This window comes from Macaca mulatta, chromosome 19 (assembly GCF_049350105.2).
Source record: "Macaca mulatta isolate MMU2019108-1 chromosome 19, T2T-MMU8v2.0, whole genome shotgun sequence".
In the NCBI taxonomy this organism is placed as follows: Eukaryota; Metazoa; Chordata; class Mammalia; order Primates; family Cercopithecidae; genus Macaca; species Macaca mulatta.
This window is the reverse complement of record NC_133424.1, coordinates 17,822,903-17,842,654: the sequence shown is the minus strand read 5'-3', so window position 1 is coordinate 17,842,654 and position 19,752 is coordinate 17,822,903. Positions and strand designations below refer to the sequence as shown.

Genomic DNA, 19,752 nt, shown 5'->3' with positions numbered 1-19,752 from the left:
GGGCAGGAAGCGTCAGAAGGTTGGAACTTTCTACCAGAGACAGGGCAGGCTACACCGAGGAGGTGATATTGAAGCAGAGACCCAAAAGAGGTGAGGGAGGAGCCATGGAGGGATTCCGGGAAGGGTGCGCCAGACAGAGGACACAGCCAGGGCAAAGGCCCCAAGGTGGGACCGTGCCATGTGTGTTTGAGGGGAGGAGGCCAGTGTGGCTGGAGCGGAGTGATTGAGGGGAACAGGAGGAGGAGGTAAGGGCAAGGAAGTGATGGGAGCTGATCAAGCCCTGTCTGTGGCTGCTGTGAGGACCTGAGCAGATGGGGGATGTGCATGACACAGTTCAAGCATCCACAGGTTCCTCTGGTCACTGTTGGGGAACAGACTGGGGGACAAGGAGCTGGGGACCAGGACAGAGGCGGTTGCACTAGTTCAAACAATGATGGGGGCTTCGATGCCTCCGTCTCTGAAAGATGGAGCCTTGCAGGCTGGCAGCAGGGACCAGAGCTGGGTAAATGGTGGTTGAGGATGGAGTCTGGGGCCAGGGCCAGGGACCAGAGCCAACCAAGGAACGTGAGGCCGCTTGGGCCCCAGGGAAGAGCCGGGGAAGGAAGGGAGAGGACCAGCGGAAGCGGGACTTGGCCACAGCCCCCTCCTCCCCCAGCAGGAAACAGCCTCTAAGCCAACCCCTGACCCCTCACAGGAACCTCTGCCAGGCCCAGGAGGGGGGAGGGCATCCCGGATAGCAAGACAACTCCGCTCGTGCAAAGGCAGCGGGACTGGGGGTGCGGAAGCAGTGTGATGGCCCTTGGAATTGTTGGGTCTTTGGCATAGTAGGAGTCCCTGATGGGGATGCCTGGGAGGGGCAGAGGGGTGGAGCCCTGAATGCCGTGTTGTAAGGCTTGGACTTTGTCCTGAGGGCACTGGGGAGCCACGGAGGACATGTGAGCAGGAGCAGGCAAAAGAGGGAGACGGAAGCCTTGCCTTGGCAACCAGCGTAGGTGTCTGGGGGAGCGGAGGCTTTGGGGTAAATTCTCAGTATCCCCAGAATGTTGGGAGGCACTGAGGAGAGTCAAACAAGCTGTAGCAGAGGCTTGGGGCTTGGAAGTGGCCACTCTGAACCTAAGTATCTTCGTCTGTATAATGGGGAGGAACACACCGCAGTCTCACCATCCTGGGGAGGTTCAACACATGCGACTTTCATGGCGAGGCTAAACCCGAAGGAGCACTGGGATCCTGAGGAACAAGTAGGGGCCCAGGGTGGGAGGAGGCAGGGCCGGGGTCCCCAGGATGTTGTGCCCCCACTGAGGACGAGCCTCCAGGGCCCGGCGAGGTTTGCCCTTCCCTCTGTCTGACACTCTGTTGTGTTACCATCCCCTTCCTGCCCTAGTGGCTGAGGAGGTTCCAGGCCTGAGGACCAAGGGATGGCCCGACTCGGCGGTTTGCGGAGGATGCAGTGAGATGCTCACAGCGCCGGACACTACCCCCTCCCGCCGCCCCCAACCACCCAGGGCCACCATCAGACAACTCCCTGCATGCAAACCCCTAGTACTCTCTCACACTCGCACCCGCGCCTCAAGATCCCTCGCCCAGAACACACAGCCGCGGAGATGACGTCACGCAAGACCCGGCGCTGACGTCACATATCACCGTGGTGATGGTGTCACGTGGCCATGTAGATGTCACGCGGCCATGTAGAGGTCATGAAGAGATTTAGCGATGGCGTCGCGCAGATGCGCACGTCGCACAAAGACATGGGGGGTGTGGCATGACGTCACAATAAGATGCAGCAATGACGTCACGGGCCACGTTGACGTCGCACGTCATGTCAATGTCACATAGAGGCGGCGATGGCATCACACAGATGGTGATGATGTCATACACAGACACAGTGACAACACACACCGTCACAACGTCACCTATAGATATGGCACCAACATCACATGCCCGCATGTCCTTTCACACACTCTTTCTACCCAATTCTCACCTAGTGTCACGTCCCCCCGACCCTGGCACACGGGCCAAGGTATCCACAGCATCCCACCCCCACCCGCACAGCCCTGGGCCCCAGCACCTCCCCTCCTCCAGCTTCCTTGCCTCCCAGCCACTTCCTCACCCCCAGTGCCTGTACCCGGAGGTGAGAACAGGAAGCTGTTCACCTCCGCTTCTTGAGTGTGAGTGCTTCCAGCCCCCGCTTGGGGCCCTGATCCGGGGGTGAGGGTCACCTGCTGTCGGGAGGGGAGCCATTCCTTCTCCGCCCACTCCCAGCCCTGCCTGTGGCCCGTTGGTGGCACTTAATAAATATTAGTGAATCCTTCAAAGACTCCAGAAGTGCGATTTCTGCTTTTAAAGGTACCACATGGTTTCTGGGCAAGGTGGCTCAGGCCTGTAATCCCAACACTTTGGGAGGCCAAGGCGGGAGGATCACTTGAGGCCAGGAGTTTGAGACCAACTTGACCAACATGAGAAACCCCATCTCTACAAAAAACACAAAGCGAGGTGTGGTGGTGCGTGCCTGTAATCCCAGCTACTTGGGAGACTGAGGCATGAGAACCTCTTGAACCCTGGGAGTCAGAGGTTGCAGGGAGCCGAGATCATGCCACTGCACTCCAGCCTGGGCAACAGAGCAAGACCCTGTCTCAGAAAAAAAGAAAAAAGAAAAAAGAGAAAGAAAGTTCTAGGTTTGCAAAGAATTCTCCAGAAAAGGTACCAGTGTCCAGTTTAAAGACACTTTGGCTCACTGATATCACTAAATTAGCCAGCAGTCAGGGAAAAGCAAATCGAAAGAACACAGGGAAATCACATTGCACCCAGCAGACTGGGAAAATGTCTTTTTAAGGCCATAACACGTAACACCTACTAAAGGTGTAGAAAAAAAGGGCCTTTTCCTACAAGACTAGTAGAAATTCAAGTCCTGTAATGGCCCTTCCAGAAACTAGTTTAGTGAAACGTAATAAAATCAGGCTGGGTGTGGTGGCACATGCCTGTAATCTCAGAACTTTGGGAGCCCTAAGTAGGAGGATTGCTTGAGCTGCAGAATTCGAGGTCAGCCTGGGCAACATAGCGAGACCTCGTCTCTATGAAAAATTTAAAGAAAACCAGGTGTGGGCCGGGCGCGGTGGCTCACGCCTGTAATCCCAGCACTTTGGAAGGCCATAGGCAGGTGGATCACGAAGTCAGGAGATCGAGACCATCCTGGCTAACACGGTGAAACTCCGTCTCTACTAAAAATACAAAAAATTAGCCGGGCATGGTGGTGGGTGCCTGTAGTCCCAGCTATTCAGGAGGCTGAGGCAGGAGAATGGCGTGAACCCAGGATGGGGAGCTTGCAGCGAGCCGAGATCACGCCACTGCACTCCAGCCTGGGTGACAGAGCAAGACTCCGTCTCAATAAAAAAAAAAAAAAAAAGAAAGAAAGAAAAAGAAAGAAAACCAGGCGTGTGATAGTGCGCTCCTGTAGTGCCAGCTACTTGGGAGGCTGAGGTGGGAGAATTGCTTGAGCCAGGAGTTGAAGGCTGCAGTGGGCTCTGATTCCACCACTGTGCACCAACCTGAGTGACAGAGCAAGACCCTGTCTCAAATGCACAAATGCACAAACCTTTGACTCAGCAACCCCATCCCTGGGGCTTTATCTCTAACAAGTAAAAACTTCAGGACACAAAGCCAATGGCTATCAGGAAAAACAGGCTTAAAATCGCTGTCTAGGGCCAGGCACGGTTGCTCATGCCTGTAATCCCAGCACTTCAGGAGGCCGAGGTGGGCAGATCATTTGAGATCAGGAGTTTGAGACCAGTCTGACCAACATGGTGAAGTCCCATCTCTACTAAAAATACAAAAAAATTAGCCAGGCGTGGTGGCGCATGCCTGTAGTCCCAGCTACTCAGGAGGCTGAAGCAGGAGAATCACTTGAACCCAGGAGGTGGAGGTTGCAGTGAACCAAGACTGTGCCATTGCACTCCAGCCTGGACGACAAAGCGAGACTCCATCTCGAAAAAAAAAAAAAAATCCGCTGGCTAGGATCTCAGCTTGTCTCCTCCCCCCACACCTCCCATCCTCTCAATCACTCAATTCCCTCCCAGCCTGGGGTCCTGGACTGGGACGGATGAGTCACAAGGACCTGGGAGCTGGCAGCGCCACGCTTAGGGCAGGCTAGTCTGGAGGGACAAAGGAGCGATATTTCCGGGATACGGAAACAAGGGCGAGAGATGGTCACCGCAGGAAGCGCTCAGCTGGGGCTCTGCCAAGACAGAGCAAGGGGGTCAGCCTGGCCAGACCGCCCAGACAGGCTGAGCTGGAGGCCCCAAGGAAGTGGGGACGTCCCTGCCCCTAAGCCTACTGCCCAGACAGCCCAGAGTCCTTACGGGGAGACATCGATGCCAGTCAGTCCTAGCCACTCCAGAAGACCTGATTTAGGATTTTAGAGCCAAACATCCCCGGATTTGAATCTTGGCTCAGTCAGTCCCAGCCTCCACGTTCTCATCCAAGCATTGGATGTAATAATAATTCTAAGGCCAGGCATTGTTTTTGTAAATAAAGTTGTATTAGGGGTGGGTACAGTGGCTCATGCCTATTATCTCAGTGCTCTGGGGGGTTGAGATAGGATCGCTTGAGCCCAGGAGTTTGAGATCAACCTGGGAAATTTAGCAAGACCCTATGTCTACCAAAAATTTAAAAATTAGCTGGGCATAGTGGTATGCACCTTTAGTCCCAGCTACTTGGGGGGCTGAGGCAGGAGAATCACTAAAGTCCAGGAGTTGGAGGCTGCAGTGAGCTAGGACTGTGCCACTATACTCCAGCCGGGGCGACAGGGCAAGACCCTATCTCTAAAATAATAATAGTAGTAATTCTAAAGTCTCCAGACACATGGGCACAGGCCTTCGGTCCTTTGTCCGTTTTGCCTTTCAGAGCATTCCAGGAGCCATCATCCCTCTAACCGAACCCAGTGACCTGGCTCTGGCCCAGCCCCTGCACACTTGCACCTCAGCCGCTGCCTCTGGTATGGCTCCTGTGCTGGTCCAGAGGAGTCTTTCCATTACAGACTCTGTCCAAGTCCCTCTCCTGCTCACACTCCACGGCTCCCTATTACCCTTAGAACAAAGTCTAACTCCTTAGCACGTCTGTGACTCCCCTTTTGCCTCCTGTTATCCTGGACTTTTTAATTCTCTGAAAAAGACTCAACATGTGTTAATTCGTGCTGTGCCCTTGGATTAGAAAGCCGTTTTCATGTCTAATAAACCCTTCTTCTTCAGAAGCCCAGCTCCAGAGACCCACTCCTCCAGGCAGCCTTTCTTGATGCCCCAGGTATAGCCCTTGCTTCCCCTTTTGGAAACCCCCCCTCCAGCCTTATCCCTACCTCTTTCCAGCCCTGACCTTAAAGCTCTGACTGTCCCAGGCTGGTGGTTCCTCAGGAACCGGGTGGCGGCTGAATACAGGGGTGGGGGTCGAGCAATTGGCGGATCAGGCCCCCTTCCTGACCCTGAGGTCCAACTGCCTGGCGAGTCTCAGACTCTTTGGGGATTTCCTGCAGCCTCTATAAATAACCCCCATGGCTGCTTCCCACAAACCACCTCACCCTTCTTGGAAAAAAGGGATTGTGGCCAAGGACCTCAGGCCAGCTGTGTGCCAGGGCCCCGGGGAAGGCAGGCGGGGCCCCAGCATCCTGTCCAAAGAGCATCTCCAACCCTATCCAGACACAGGCCCAGCTCACCCCTCCTGGGAGCCTTCAGGACCCTCCCCGCTTGGAGCCCACCCCTCACCCGCAGATCCACGTTATTGCTTTTCTTCTCTGGGCATCGGTTTGGTTTCCTGATGGGGGCAATAGTAACATCCGTGGACTCAGTTCATGGTGTGACCCTTTCCACTCTGGCCACCGCCCCTCCAGCCCCAATTTGTTGATTTGGTTGAACAAGCAAGGAAATGAACAAATAATGACATATTGCCAGGAACCCTGTAAATAAAATCAGGCCTGGGTCTCCTCTAGTTGGGTGGTTGGGAAACTCTGGTGGCCTCGTTAGGCCCTTGTCACGCCCTCTGTCTGCCCGGGATGTTTCCCAGGCTCTGTGTCCCCTGAAACCAGAGAGTTTCTATCGTCAACCTCTGGAGGTGGAGATATTTTTCTTTTTCTTTTTTTTTTAATGTGAGATGGAGTCTCACTCTGTTTCCCAGGCTGGAGTGCCGTGGCACCATCTCGGCTCACTGAAACCTCTGCCTCCCGGGTTCAAGCGATTCTCCTGCCTCAGCCTCCCGAATAGCTAGGATTACAGATGTGCACCACCACGCCCGGCTGATTTTTGTATTTTTAGTAGAGACGGGGTTTCACTAATGTTGGCCAGGCTGGTTTCCTGACTTCAGGTGATCCACCCACCTTGGCCTCCCAAAGTGCTGGAATTACAGGTGTGAGCCACCGCGCCCGGCCCTGGGGTCTCCTTTAGTTGGGTGGTCAGGAAACTCTGCGGGCCTCCTTAGGCCCTTTTCATGCCCTCTGTCTGCCACGGATGCCTCCCAGGCTCTGTGTCCACTGAAACCAGAGGGTTTGTATCTTCAACTACTGGAGGTGGAGATCTTTTTCTGATTCCAGAAAAGATCCTGATTCTCTTCGAGACTCAGTTTCCACCCCGGTCAGGGGAAGTTAACCATTCACATGCCACCAGGTGGGTGCCGGAGGCCTGGATCCGCTCTCTGAGGGTGGGGCACCCGGAGCCTTGATGGGAGGATCGCCGGGGACCGCCTCTGTTAGCGCGAGGCGCCCTCTGCTGGTCGGTCCCTGCCACGTCAGGCTCCCCAAAGAATCTCAGACGAACCCCTGCTTATCAGATTCCTCCATCCCTCCTCCAATGGTCTCCCTCCTCTCTCTCCTCCCTTCCTCTGCTCCAGCCACTCTGACCACCTCTGGCCGGGCGCCGTGGCTCTCGCCTGTAATCCCAGCACTTTGGGAGGCCGAGGACAGATCACTTGAGGTCAGGAGTTTGAGACAAACCTGGGCAACATAGCAAGATCCTGTCTGCACGAAAAAATTAAAAAATTAGCCGGGCGTGGTGATCGTGGTCCTAGCTATTCAGGAGGCTGAGGTGGAAGGATCACCTGAGCCCAGGAGGTTGAAGATTACAGTCAGCCGTGATTGTGCCACTGCATTCCAGCCTGGGTGACAGAGTGAGACCCCACCCCAACCCCCCTCCCCCCCAAAAAAAGGCCAGGCATGGTAGCTTACACCTGTAACCCCAGCACTTTGGGAAGCCAAGGCAGGAAGATCGCCTGAGCCCAAAAGTTTAAAACCAGCTTGGGCAACATAGTGAGAACTCATCTCTAAATTAGCCGGGCGTGGTGGCGCATGCCTGTAGTCCTAGCTATTCAGGAGGCTGAGGTAGGAGGATCACCTGAGCCCAGAAGATGGAAGCTACAGTGAGCCATGACTGAGCCACTGCAGTCCAGCCTGGGTGAAAGGGAGAGGCCTTGTCTAAGAAAACAAAACAAAAACAAAAAAACAAACAAAAAAAACGGTCGGGTGTGGTGGCACACGCCTGTAATCCCAGCTACTCAGGAGGCTGAGGCAGGAGAATCGCTTGAATCTGGGAAGCGGAGGTCACAGTGAACCACAATCACGACACTGCATTCCAGTCTGGGCAACAGAGCAAGACCCTGTCTCAAAAACAAAAACAGACAAACAAACAAACAAACAAAAACAAGCAAACAAACAAAAACCCTGACCATCTCACTATTCCTTGAACACACTGTGAAGTTCCCGCATCAGTGGGATATGTAATCCAGCGAAATATGTGTCAGTGGGATATGCACATGAAGGGATTTGCATATTCAGTGCCCTCTGCCTGGGGTGCCTTCCCCAGCCTCCTCCATCTGGCATCCTCACCATTCAGATCACAACACTCATCACCTCTGCCAGGCAGCCCACCCTAAGTTGCCTGACTAGGTCACGTCTCCTCTTTATGAGCTCACAAAGCAGCCATCAGGCCAGGTGTGGTGGCTCCCACATGTGATCCCAGCTCTTTAGGAGGCTGAGGTCTGAGGATCACCTGAGGCCAAGAGTTTGAGACCAGCCTGGGCAACACAGCAAGACCCCCATCTTTACTTAAAGAAAAAAAAAAAAAAAAGGCCAGGCACTGTGGCTCATGCCTGTAATCCTAGCACTTTGGGAGGCTGAGGCAAGTGGATCGCTTGAGGTCAGGCATTCGAGACCAGCCTGGCCAACATGGTGAAACCCATCTCTACTAAAAATACAAAAATTAGCCGGGCATGGTGGCACACACCTATAGCCCCAGCTACTAGGGAGGCTGAGGCAGGAGAGTCACTTGAACCCGGGAGGCAGAAGTTGCAGTGAGCCGAGATCATGCCACTGCACTCTACCCTGGACAAAAAAGCAAAGACTCCATCTCAAAACAAAATGCAGCCATCAGACCTCACTGTAATGACCTCTTGCCTCTTCTTTTTGTTGTTGTTGTTTTGAGGTGGAGTCTCGCTCTGTCGCCCAGGCTGGAGTGCAGTGGCGCAATCTCCACTCACTGCAACCTCTGCCTCCTGGGTTCAAGAGATTCTCTTTTCTCACCCTCCTGAGTAGCTGGGACCACAGATGTGCTCCACCATGCTCAGCTAATTTTTGTATTTTTTGTAGAGATGGGGTTTCACCACGTTGGCCAGGCTGGTCTCAAACTCCAGGCCTCAAGTGATCTGCCCATCCTGGGTTCCCAAAGTGTTGGGATTACAGGCGTGAGCCACCATGCCTGGTCTCTTGTCGCTTCTTTAATGTGAAAAGGTACCAAGCCTGTTGCTCCCCTCTGTGACTCCAACACCCTGCCTGCTCCACAGGAGGCCCTCAGCAAACTCAGATTTGGAGTCAAACAGACCTGTGTTCAAACCCCAAAGTTGGGGGAACTCCAGGAAGTAACAACTCCTGTAAGCCTCAGTTTTCTCATCGGCAAAACTGGGAGAAAATAGCCCCAACATCGTGCTGTGGTGAAGATTCAATAAAATGGTGTGTACGAAGCTGGATGCAGGAATTTGATGAATATTCATGGAGTGAATGAATGAATTAATAAAGATTCAGCTTGTAGAGGAAGAAAGTCCCCTAGGTTTTGCCAGTCAGATTTTTGTTTATTTGTTTGTTTTGAAACGGAGTCGGAGTCTCCCTCTGTCGCCCAGGTTGGAGTGCAGCGGCACGATCTTGGCTTACTGTAACTTCCGCTTCCTGGGTTCAAGCAATTCTCCTGACTCAGCCTCCCAAGTAGCTGGGACTATAGGCGCGTGCCACCACACCCAGCTTATGTTTTGTATCTTTAATAGAGACGGGGTTTCACCATGTTAGCCAGGATGGTCTCGATCTTCTGACCTTGTGATCCGCCCGCCTATGGCCTCCCAAAGTGCTGGGATTATCGGCATGAACCATTACGCCCAGCCTTGCTAGTCATTTTTAAGATACAAGAGGTTGTCCTGGTGTGGTGGCTCACACCTATAATCTCAGCACTTTGGGAAGCTGAGGTGGAAGGATTGCTTGAGTCCACGAGTTCAAGGCCAGCCTGGGCAACAGAGGGAGACCCCATTTCTATAAAAAATAAGAAATTAGCTAGACATGGGACATGGTAGTTCGTGCCTGTGGTCCCAACTACTCGAGGGGCCAAGGCAGGAGAATCCCTTGAGGCTAAGAGTTTGAGGCTGCAGTGAGCCATGAATGCGGCATTACACTCCAGCCTGGGCAACAGCATGAGACCCTATCTCAAAAAGCATTAATTAATCAATTAATAATTGAACTAATTACAATTTTTTTTAAAGATACAAGAGGCAAGGTTGGGCACTGCGCCATGTGCATGTAATCCCAGTGCTTTGGGAGGCCAAGGTGGGAGGATTGCTGGAGCCCAGGAGTTCAAGACCATCACTGCAATCGAGCCTAGGACACAGAGCAAAACTCTGTCTAAAAAAAAAAAAGATAGAAGATGCAAAATGTCCAGACTAATCCTACATTTTTCATCCATTGAGGTACAGAGTAAAAAATAAACTTAATTTTTTTTAAAAAAGGGTGGGTGTGGGCCAGGTGCGGTGGCTCACACCTGTAATCCCAGCACTTTGGGAGGCCAAGGCGGGTGGATCACGAGGTCAGGAGATCGAGACCATCCTGGCTAACACGGTGAAATGCTATCTCTACTAAAAATACAAAAAATTAGCCGGGCATGGTGGTGGGTGCCTGTAGTCCCAGCTACTCGGTAGTCTGAGGCAGGAGAATGGCATGAACCCGGGAGGCGGAGCTTGCAGTGAGCCGAGATCGCGCCACTGCACTCCAGCCTGGGCGACAGAGCGAAATTCCATCTCAAAAAATAATAATAAATAAAAGGGTGGGTGTGGTGGCTCACGTCTGTAACCCCAGCACTTTGGGAGGCCAAGATGGGCAGATCTTGTGAGGCCAGGAGCTTGAGACCAGCCTGGGCAACATGACAAAAATCCCATCTCTACTAAAAATACAAAAGTTAGCCAGGTATGGTAGGGCACACCTATGATCCCAGCAGCTTGGGAGGCTGAGGCACGAGAATGGCTTGAGGCCAGGAGGCAGCGGTTGCAGTGAGCCGAGATCGCGCTACTGCACTCTAGTTGCCCAGGCAACAGAGCGAGACTCTGTCACACACACACACACACACACACACACAGAAAAAAATAAAATAAAGAAAAGAAAGACTAAAGACTAAAAAAGGAATGAGCCAGGCACAGTGGCTCACACCTGTAATCCCAGCACTTTGGGAGGTCAAGACAGCAGGATGGCTTGAGTCCAGGAGCTCAAGACCAGCCTGGGCAACCTAGTGAGACCCCCATCTCCATAATTTTGTTTTTTAAAAAAGAAATAACAATTTGTAGAACAATGAACACAACACCATTTATATATAAATCACAAGACAAACATATTTGAAAGATACATCCACAAGTATGTAAACATTCAAAGTTCTGGAAAGACGCACATTAAGCCATGACAACTGGAGAAGGGCTAAGGAAATTTTTCTTTTTTTTTTTTTTTTTTGAGACGGAGTCTCGCTCTGTCGCCCAGGCTGGAGTACAGTGGCCGGATCTCAGCTCACTGCAAGCTCCGCCTCCCAGGTTCACGCCATTCTCCTGCCTCAGCCTCCGGAATAGCTGGGACTACAGGCGCCCGCCACCTCGCCCGGCTAGTTTTTTGTATTTTTTAGTAGAGACGGGGTTTCACCGTGTTAGCCAGGATGGTCTCGATCTCCTGACCTCGTGATCCACCCGTCTCGGCCTCCCAAAGTGCTGGGATTACAGGCTTGAGCCACCGCGCCCGGCCGGGAAATTTTTCATGTTGAAATACTTCTGGGGCCAGTCGTGGTAGCTCACGCCTGTAATCCCAGTACGTTGGGAGGCCGAGGTGGGCAGATTACCCGAGGTCAAGGAGTTCAAGACCAGCCTGGTCAACATGATGAAACCTCGTCTCTACTAAAAACTCAAAAATTAGCCGGCCGTGGTGGCCCGCACCTGTAGTCCCAGCTACTCAGGAGGCTGAGGCAGGAGAATCACTTGAACCTGGGAGGCAGAGGTTGCAGTAAGCCGAGGTCGCACCACTGCACTTCAGCCTGGACGACAGAGTGAGTCTCTGTCTCAAAAAAACAAACAAAAAAAATAAATAAAAATAAACAACAACAACAACAACAAAACCAAAAACTAGCCAGGCATGCTGGCACATGCCTGTAATACCAGCTACTCAGGAAGCTGAGGCAGGAGAATTGATTGAGTCCGGCAGGTGGAGGTTGCAGTGAGATGCACCACTGCACGCCAGGAAGGAAGGGAGGGAGGGAGGGAGGGAAGGAGGGAGGGAAGGAGGGAGGGAAGGGAGGGAGGGAAGGAGGGAGGGAAGGAAGGGAGGGAGGGAGGGAGGGAGGGAAGGAGGGAGGGAAGGAAGGGAGGGAGGGAGGGAGGGAAGGGAGGGAGGGAAGGAGGGAGGGAGGGAGGGAGGGAAGGGAGGGAGGGAAGGAGGGAGGGAAGGAAGGGAGGGAGGGAGGGAGGGAAGGAGGGAGGGAAACACTTCAGCACCTGAGTTTTTTTTTTTTTTTACATTCCTTTGGTATTTGCAAAACAAATTGAAAACCATGAAACAAATATCCGGAGATCCTCCTGGTCTCCATCCCAACACGGATGCCCCAGCATCCAGGGTCCAACGGGACCTCCATTCAGCCCCATTCCAGGGCCTGAATCTCCAGGGAGCCCCTGCAGGGAGCTCACTACCTCTCAGCTGTGTTGCTTCATTGTTTGAGAATCAAGTTCTTTCCCAGGTGAAAGAGAATCCCGATTGGGCTAAACTGTTTCCAGATCCCCCGGGTCTCCTGGGTCTCCGCGCAACTTGGGTGCGACTTCCCTGGATCCCGTCACTTGCCCACGCAGAAGTCCCGGAAAATGATGTCCAGGATCTCCTCGGTACCCCCTCCACCTGTGAGCCGGGTCAGGTGACCCCGGGCCACCCGCAGCGCCTCTGCCGCCAGGGCCAGGTCTTTTGACGGCTTGTAGTGACTGAGGGCATCCAGGCAACCCTGGAGGTGGTGCTGGTGCCTTGCGCGGGTCAGGAGCGGGGAACCGGTGGACGGGTCCCCACACCTGGAAGAGACAAGAGACATGGTCCCTCCTAACCTTTTACAACCATCCCTTGAAGGGGAAATGGTTGCACCCATTTTGTAGGTACAGAAATTGAAGTTGAGGGACAGGCACGCGCCCAAAGCCAGTGGGCCAGCTCACACTTGAACTGTGGATCAGGGGAGGCTGGGAGTGGGAGGGGGGGCTCACACTGCAGCTAGCTCCTTCCTCAGCGCCTCCAGGAGGCCGTCCAGACCCTCTCCCGTCAGACAGGACAGCAACAGGTGCGGGGGCAGGTCAGGACGCGGACCTGGGCCCTCTGGGGACAGCAGGTCCGACTTGTTCAGCACCAGGAGGAGGCGCTGGCTGCTGTCACTGGGGCTCTGGGCTCCCACAGAGGCTACGACGGTGGCCAGGAAGTTGCAACTGGAGGGAGAGGCCAGGTCAGAGGCGTCCAGCAGGGCCAGAATGAGGTCCGCCTGCTCCAGCCTGGGGGAGCAAGGTCAACTGAGCGGGAGCCCAGTTGAGCAACTGAAGAAGGCACTGGGTAGAGAGGGACAGTGAGAAGGGCCAGGCAGAGCACGGAGGGAGCGGTAAAGCTTGAGGTGGGGAGGGTAGGAGTAGAGTACCAGGGGACTGGCAGAGTGTTGGGGGTCCAAGCCGAGCACAGAGGGTGGGACAGAGCAAGAGAGGCGGGGCACAGTGCAAGGGGCAGGGCAGAGCAAGAGGAGCAGGACACGGTGCAGGGGGCGGGGTAGAGCAAGGGCTGGGACAGAGCAGGAGGGGTGGGACACAGTGCAGGGGGCAGGGCAAAGCAAGAGGAGCGGGGCACGGTGCAGGAGGGGTGGGGCACAGCACAGGGGGTAAGGGCAGAGCAAGAAGGGTGGGACACAGTGCAGGGGGCCAGGCAGAGCATGTAGGGCAGGGCACAGTACAGGGGGCGGGGCAGAGCAAGAAGAGCGGGACACAGTGCAGGGGGCAGGGCAGAGCGGGAGGGGCTGGGTACACTGCAGGGGGTGGGGCAGGGCAGGAGGGGCGGGGCACAGCACAGGGGGCGGGGCAGAGCAAGAGAGGCGGAGCACAGTGCAGAGGGAAGAGCAGAGCAAGAGGGGCAGGGCACAGCAGAGGGGTTGGGGCTGAGCAAAAGGGGCCGGGTATAGCACTGGAGTGGGGCGACCATGAGTGGCGGGGCAGAGCAAGAAGGGCCAGACACACCACAGGGGACGAGGTGGAGCACGAGGGGCGCGGCAGAATGTAGGGGGTGGTCAGAGCACAGGGGATGGGGTAGACCACGAGGGGCAGAGCGGAGCGCCAGGGCGGGACAGAGCACGACGGGGCGGGGCAGAACGTGAGGGCTGGGTGGAGCGCTTAGGGATGAGAAACATGTCCGCAGGGCCGGGGGCAGGATTTAATCAGAACCAAATTACTGCCCGGGCACAGTGGCTAACGCCTGTAATCCCAGCACTTTGAGAGGCCAAGGCAGGTGGGTCACCTGAGGTCAGGAGTTCGAGACCAGCCTGGCCAACATGGTGAAACCCCGTCTCTACTAAATATACAAAAAATTAGCCTGGGGGCCGGGCGCGGTGGCTCAAACCTGTAATCCCAGCACTTTGGGAGGCCGAGACGGGTGGATCACGAGGTCAGGAGATCGAGACCATCCTGGCTAACATGGCGAAACCCCGTCTCTACTAAAAAAAATACAAAAAACTAGCCGGGCGAGGTGGCGGCGCCTGTAGTCCCAGCTACTCGGGAGGCTGAGGCAGGAGAATGGCGTGAACCCGGGAGGCGGAGCTTGCTGTGAGCTGAGATCCGGCCACTGCACTCCAGCCTGGGCGACAGAGCGAGACTCCGTCTCAAAAAAAAAAAAAAAAAAAAATTAGCCTGGCATTGTGGTGGGCGCCTCTAATCCCAGCTACTCGGGAGGCCGAGGCAGAAGAATCGCTTGAATCCGGGAGGCGGAGGTTGCAGTGAGCCGAGCTCGTACCACTGCACACTCCAGCCTGGGCAACAAGAGCGAAATTCCGTCTCAAACAACAACAACAACAACAACAACAAAAACAGGCCAGGTGCGGTGGCTTATGCCTGTAATCCCAACACTTTGGGAGGCCAAGGCAGGTGAGTCACCTGAAGCTCAGGAGTTAGAGACCAACTTGGCCAACATAGTGAAATCCCATCTCTACTAAAAATACAAAAAAACAGCTGGGCGTGGTCGCTCCTGCCTGTAATCCCAGCTACTTGGGAGGCTAGAGAATTGCTTGAACCCGGAAGACGGAGCTTGCAGTGAGCTGGGATCGCGCCACTCCACTCCAGCCTGGGCAACAGAGCAAGACTCGGTCTCGGAAAAAAAAAAAAAAAAAAAAAAAGAACCAAATCACTGAGATCACTGTTTGAAAGGGCATAGCAGGTTCTCTGAGATTCAGGAAGAATGAAAAATAAACGCAGCAGGGAGAAAAGGCAGAGAAAGGGCCCTGCGTTCCCCTCCCATCACCACCCTGTCCGCCCACCTCTCCCGGGCGCGCCGAACGCCCTCCTGCTCCACCGGCCCCACGCCCTCCCGCAACCCAGCCGTGTCGCTCAGCAGCACAGGAAATCCGGCCAGGTCGACGGGGGTCTCCAGGACGTCACGGGTGGTCCCTGGCTCTGGGGACACGATGGACACAGGTTTCCGACCTGGGGGAGGGTCAAAAGAAGAGGAGAGGGTGGAGACAAGGGAGCTTCTTCCCCACGTTCTACCCCGTGTCTGGAGGGCGCTTTAGACCAGAACAATTCAATTACCCAGCTCCTGACCCCGCCCCTGGCACTAGGCCCCGCCCCCTCCCCCTCCCACTCACTGAGCAGGTTCACTAGGCTGCTCTTGCCGGCATTGGGGGGTCCAGTGACCACTACGTGTGCCCCTGAGCGGAGTCTCTGCCCGCGCCTGGCATCTCGTAGATGTGCACCCAGGGCCACCTCCAGTGCCCGTACTTCAATGTCCGCTGTGGGTGAGAGAAGGCAGGCAAAGAGAGACAGTGAGGGGAGCCTTTGAGGGCTGATACAGGTGTCTTCCTCCCCCACCACTAGGTAGACCCACCTTGCTCCAGGACCCCCTCCTCCAGGTTGTCATCCTCGCCAAAATCGATATAGGCCTCCACGTGGGCCAAAGCCTGGCGGGACAGGGAGACCAGAGGTGGTGTGTGCACCCAGAAACCCACCTTCCCACACCCAATTTATCCAGCCCGACTTCAGGGGCCAGATTGGCGGCTCATAGGCCGGAAGATTTCACGCAGGGAATGGATGAGGGATTGAGGGGGGGTCTCATGCAAGGGTTGCACAGATGGGGTCTCTGAGAGAGAGAATGGACAAATGGGGAACTTGCTTTGGTGAGGGTCTCGGCCCAGCCACGGCAGAGGTGGCCCAGCTCCCCGTCCAGCTGCCTGAGGGCCTGCCGCCGCTGCGCCTCGGTTTCTGCGTGGATAAGGTCCGCCAGCCCCTCCACTTCGGTCAGGTTCAGCTTCCCATTGGCAAACGCCCGCCTGGTGAACTCGCCTGCCTCCGCAGGTCGAAGCCCTGGCACGCTGCCTGCAGGAAGGTCCCAGTCTGACGCCCCCTGGTCCCCACCCAGGCCCATCGGGAGGACCAAGCATCTCACCCAAGGCTGCAACTCACCCAAGGCCTGCAGGACGCCGCTCACCACTGCCGGGCCTCCGTGCACGTGGAACTCCACGCAGTCCTCACCGGTGAAACTCCGGGGACCTAATGTGGCAGAGAGCTGAGTCAGGAGGACAGCACAGCCAGTGCAAACTCTTAGAAGGGGGAAACTGAGTCATGGGGCCTACAGGAGGCTCGGAATCTGGGGACCCTCACCTGGGAACCAGAGGACCAGTGCGCGGTCCAGAGGCTCCCCGGAGCGGGGGTCGCTGAGGAGGCGCAGGCTGGCGTGGCGAGCAGGGGGCAGGTCTCGGGCTGCCGTGAGAATCCGGAGGGCGTGGCCGCTGGAGGGGCCGCTGGTCCGGATCACCGCGATGCCGCAGCGGCCTTGGCCAGAGCTTAGCGCGAAGATGGTGGCGCCGGAGCCGGGGGCTGCTGCGCCGCTGCTCCGGCGCGTGCACAGTCTGGAACCGGAGGGGAGGCGAATCAGCGCATCTGGGAGACTCAGTCTCAGTGTCAAGTAAACCAAGGGCTTGATGATCGCGAGATGCCCCAGTTGCGGGGGGTTCTGCGGCTGGGGGATGCATAAATTGGATGTTCTGAAGGCCGAAGGGTGACCGGATTAGGGACTGTGAGGCCAGAAGGAGACCCAGATGTGGGCTCTGCGGCAAGGCGAATGGACGATTTAGGTACGGAAGAACGCGAATGATTGCTCTGCCGCAGGGAATTGGGCCACTAAAACCCTGGGAGTGGGTCTGAGGTCCAAGTAGCACCCCAAGCTGTCACACCCCTTCCCTTGTAGCCCCACCTGCGAGGCCCACGTGCCGCTTGGGCCGCCAGGGTCCAAAGCCCCCGCCACATGGATTTACAACCTGAGACCTCCCTGCCAGACCTGCCTGTGTGGCTTCAAGTCTGGGCAGGAGGCCCCGTCCACTCCGTGGCGTGGCTAGTAAAGTGCTCAACTATTCTCGATCATCATTGGGTACCTTAGGATACGTCCCGCCCACCATCTGAAGATCTTCGCTTCCATTGGCTGGTGCAAGGTAGAGAGGGAGGCGGGGGCTCTATGGAGGTGGGTGTAGCGAAATGTTGTTCCCCGGGCAACATGAGACCGAATTTTTAGGGTCCTAGCGCAGCGAGACTGACAATAGGAATAAGGAATGGAAGAAAGGACAGAGCGAGCTTGGCACAGGGCAGTGCAAATTACAGCGAGGGGAGGTTTTGAGTTCCGCATTTTCCATCTGATCACTCCGCAGCCTTAGGCGTGGCAAGGACCGATGTGCGCTCACTTTTTCAGTTCAAGAAAGGAGGGACTACACCTCTTTACGTTCAGGTTCAGACTGGAAACGCAGAGCATCTCAGTGACCGGGAGGGATTAGTACTGGAGAACCCACGCCCTGGCCCAGGGAAAATCTTGCCCAAACTTCTGGAAAGAGTCCTACTTGCTTTTACCGGAACTCTCGAGATTCTCTCCCCTCCCTAGCGTTCCCTCCTGCCGTTCCCTTGGCTTCGGATGCCCTTCCTCATTTGACAAACTCATTCTCAAGGCCTAGCTCCAAGATCCCCTTCTCCGGGAAGTCTTGCTGGAACCCTCAGCACAGCCCTCTCTCCACTGTGGACTTCCTTGGCTCTCTCTCTCTCTCTCTTTGGCCCAGGTCTGCACCTGCAGAGACAAGTGTCCGGTCAGTCTCTGCCTCCCCGAAAGCCAGAAAGGGGAGCATCGGAGATTGCTTTCAGGTTAACCCAGGACAGCACTGAACCTCAGAATAAAGCGCTGATGGTGGAATTCCAGGCACTGGCTGGGCGGGGTCTCCGGGAGCGCCTTCGCACGGCCGATTCTCTGGTTCTGGATCAGAGCGGGCGGGCGGCGCACTTGCGTGTTAAGAAAAATCTGTCGGACAGAATAGAGTTCTAATACCCCCTTACCTCACCCTGCTCAATATTTTTACTTACTTTATTATTTTATTTTATTTTATTTTTGAGACAAGGTCTCACTCTGTCGCCCAGGCTGGAGTGCAGTGGCGCGATCGCTGCTCTTGCAACCTCCAAATTTTGGGCTCGAGGAATCCGCCCGCCTCAGCCTCCTGAGTAGCTGGGACGACAGGAGCAAGCCACCACGCCCGACTAATTTTTTAAGTGTGTTTTTTTTGTTTGTTTGTTTGTTTTTTGTTTTTTGGGTTTTTTTTGGCAGACACGGGGATCTCACTATGTTGCCCAAGCTTTGTTTTTTGTTTTTGTTTGTTTGTTTGTTTTTGTTTTTTGTTTTTTGTTTTGAGACGGAGTCTCGCTCTGTCGCCCAGGCTGGAGTATAGTGGCACGATCTCGACTCACTGCAACCTCCGTCTCCCAGGTTGAAGCAATTCTCCTGCCTCAGCCTCCCGAGTAGCTGGGATTACAGGTGCACCCCGCCCCGCTAACATTTTTTTGGGGGGATGGGGGACGGAGTCTCGCTCTATCGCCCAGGTTGGAGGGCAGTGGTGAGTTCTCGACTCACTGCAAGCTCCGCCTCCCGGGTTCACGCCATTCTCCTGCCTCAGCCTCCCGAGTAGCTGGGACTACAGGCACCCGCCACCACACCCGGCTAATTTTTTGTATTTTTAGTAGAGACGGGGTTTCTTTTTTTTTTTTTTTTTTTTGAGACAGAGTCTCGCTATGTCGCCCAGGTGGAGTGCAGTGGCCGGATCTCAGCTCACTGCAAGCTCCGCCTCCCGGGTTTTTACGCCATTCTCCTGCCTCAGCCTCCCGAGTAGCCGGGACTACAGGCGCCCACCACCTCGCCCGGCTAGTTTTTTTGTATTTTTTAGTAGAGACGGGGTTTCACCGTGTTAGCCAGGATGGTCTCGAACTCCTGACCTCGTGATCCGCCCGTCTCGGCCTCCCAAAGTGCTGGGATTACAGGCTTGAGCCACCGCGCCCGGCCGAGACGGGGTTTCACCGTGTTAGCCAGGATGGTCTCGATCTCCTGACCTCGTGATCCACCCGCCTCGGCCTCCCAAAGTGCTGGGAGTACAGGCGTCAGCCATCGCGCCCGGCACATTTATTCTTTTCTCTGAAATTTACGTTTAACTAGGCGGACTGTATTTTTATTCGCTAAACTTGACAACTCTATGGGATCCTCTCCGAGGTTACATCCTGAAGGGAGTCGGTGTTAACCGGACGAAGAGTGTATGAGGAGTGTTCTGGGCAGCTAAATGGTGCTAAAGTTCCTAAGCAGGTCTTGCTGTAATTATCTATCACAGCTCTACTAGGGTGGTTGAAATTATTGTCATCAGGAATCTTCCCCAACCAGGCCCGCCCCTCCCACGTCCCTCCTTAGTCAAATTACGCCCATCTCACATTCCAAACCGGGTCTCCAGGGTCTGGAGTTTGCAAATGGGGAAACTGAGGCTCCGAGGCGGGGACCAGAAGAAAGCGTGGGTGGGGACAAGTTGGAGAATGCACCATCAGTGCGGGCGGGGACCAGCAGCAGAGAGCGAGGTGGGCGGGCGAGAAGGAAACCCAGAAAACAACACGGGCGGAGACGCGAACCAAAGAGCTAGGCGGGCGAACTCAGCTGAGAACCCGAGA

At 55.2% G+C, this 19,752-nt stretch overlaps 2 protein-coding genes and 1 long non-coding RNA gene across 11 annotated transcripts in view; 1 reads left to right on the top strand and 2 right to left on the bottom strand.

Moving 5' to 3' along the window:
- PLVAP (plasmalemma vesicle associated protein) overlaps positions 1-2,312 on the top strand; it is a 30,341-nt gene extending 28,029 nt beyond the window's left edge. For all 5 annotated transcript variants that reach the window (XM_077978302.1, XM_015123258.3, XM_077978301.1 and 2 more), the window contains one exon: positions 1,382-2,312. In XM_077978302.1, the coding sequence (XP_077834428.1) occupies positions 1,382-1,388 (7 nt within the window). In that variant the 3' untranslated portion in view covers positions 1,389-2,312. The remainder of the gene's footprint in view (positions 1-1,381) is intronic.
- Positions 2,313-10,975: 8,663 nt separating this feature from the next.
- Positions 10,976-11,624, bottom strand: LOC144336851 (uncharacterized). Its single transcript, XR_013409215.1, has 2 exons — positions 11,518-11,624; positions 10,976-11,091 (listed from the first exon to the last, which is right to left on the bottom strand). It is a non-coding gene; the product is annotated as an uncharacterized LOC144336851 (long non-coding RNA).
- Positions 11,625-12,016: 392 nt separating this feature from the next.
- Positions 12,017-19,644, bottom strand: GTPBP3 (GTP binding protein 3, mitochondrial). 5 transcript variants are annotated; one of them, XM_028839129.2, is made up of 9 exons: positions 19,511-19,644; positions 16,402-16,649; positions 16,204-16,290; positions 15,914-16,116; positions 15,629-15,701; positions 15,390-15,533; positions 15,063-15,228; positions 12,769-13,047; positions 12,017-12,582 (listed from the first exon to the last, which is right to left on the bottom strand). In XM_028839129.2, exons 1-9 carry the CDS (start codon positions 19,627-19,629, stop codon positions 12,357-12,359), a joined length of 1,545 nt encoding a protein of 514 aa, XP_028694962.2. In that variant the 5' UTR covers positions 19,630-19,644; the 3' UTR covers positions 12,017-12,356. The 5 variants fall into 5 exon arrangements, with proteins under 5 accessions (XP_028694962.2, XP_077834422.1, XP_014978743.2 ...); XM_077978296.1 differs by lacking the exon at positions 19,511-19,644 and adding an exon at positions 17,172-18,115; XM_015123257.3 differs by lacking the exon at positions 19,511-19,644 and adding an exon at positions 16,994-17,113.
- Between the last annotated feature and the right edge of the window lie 108 nt (positions 19,645-19,752).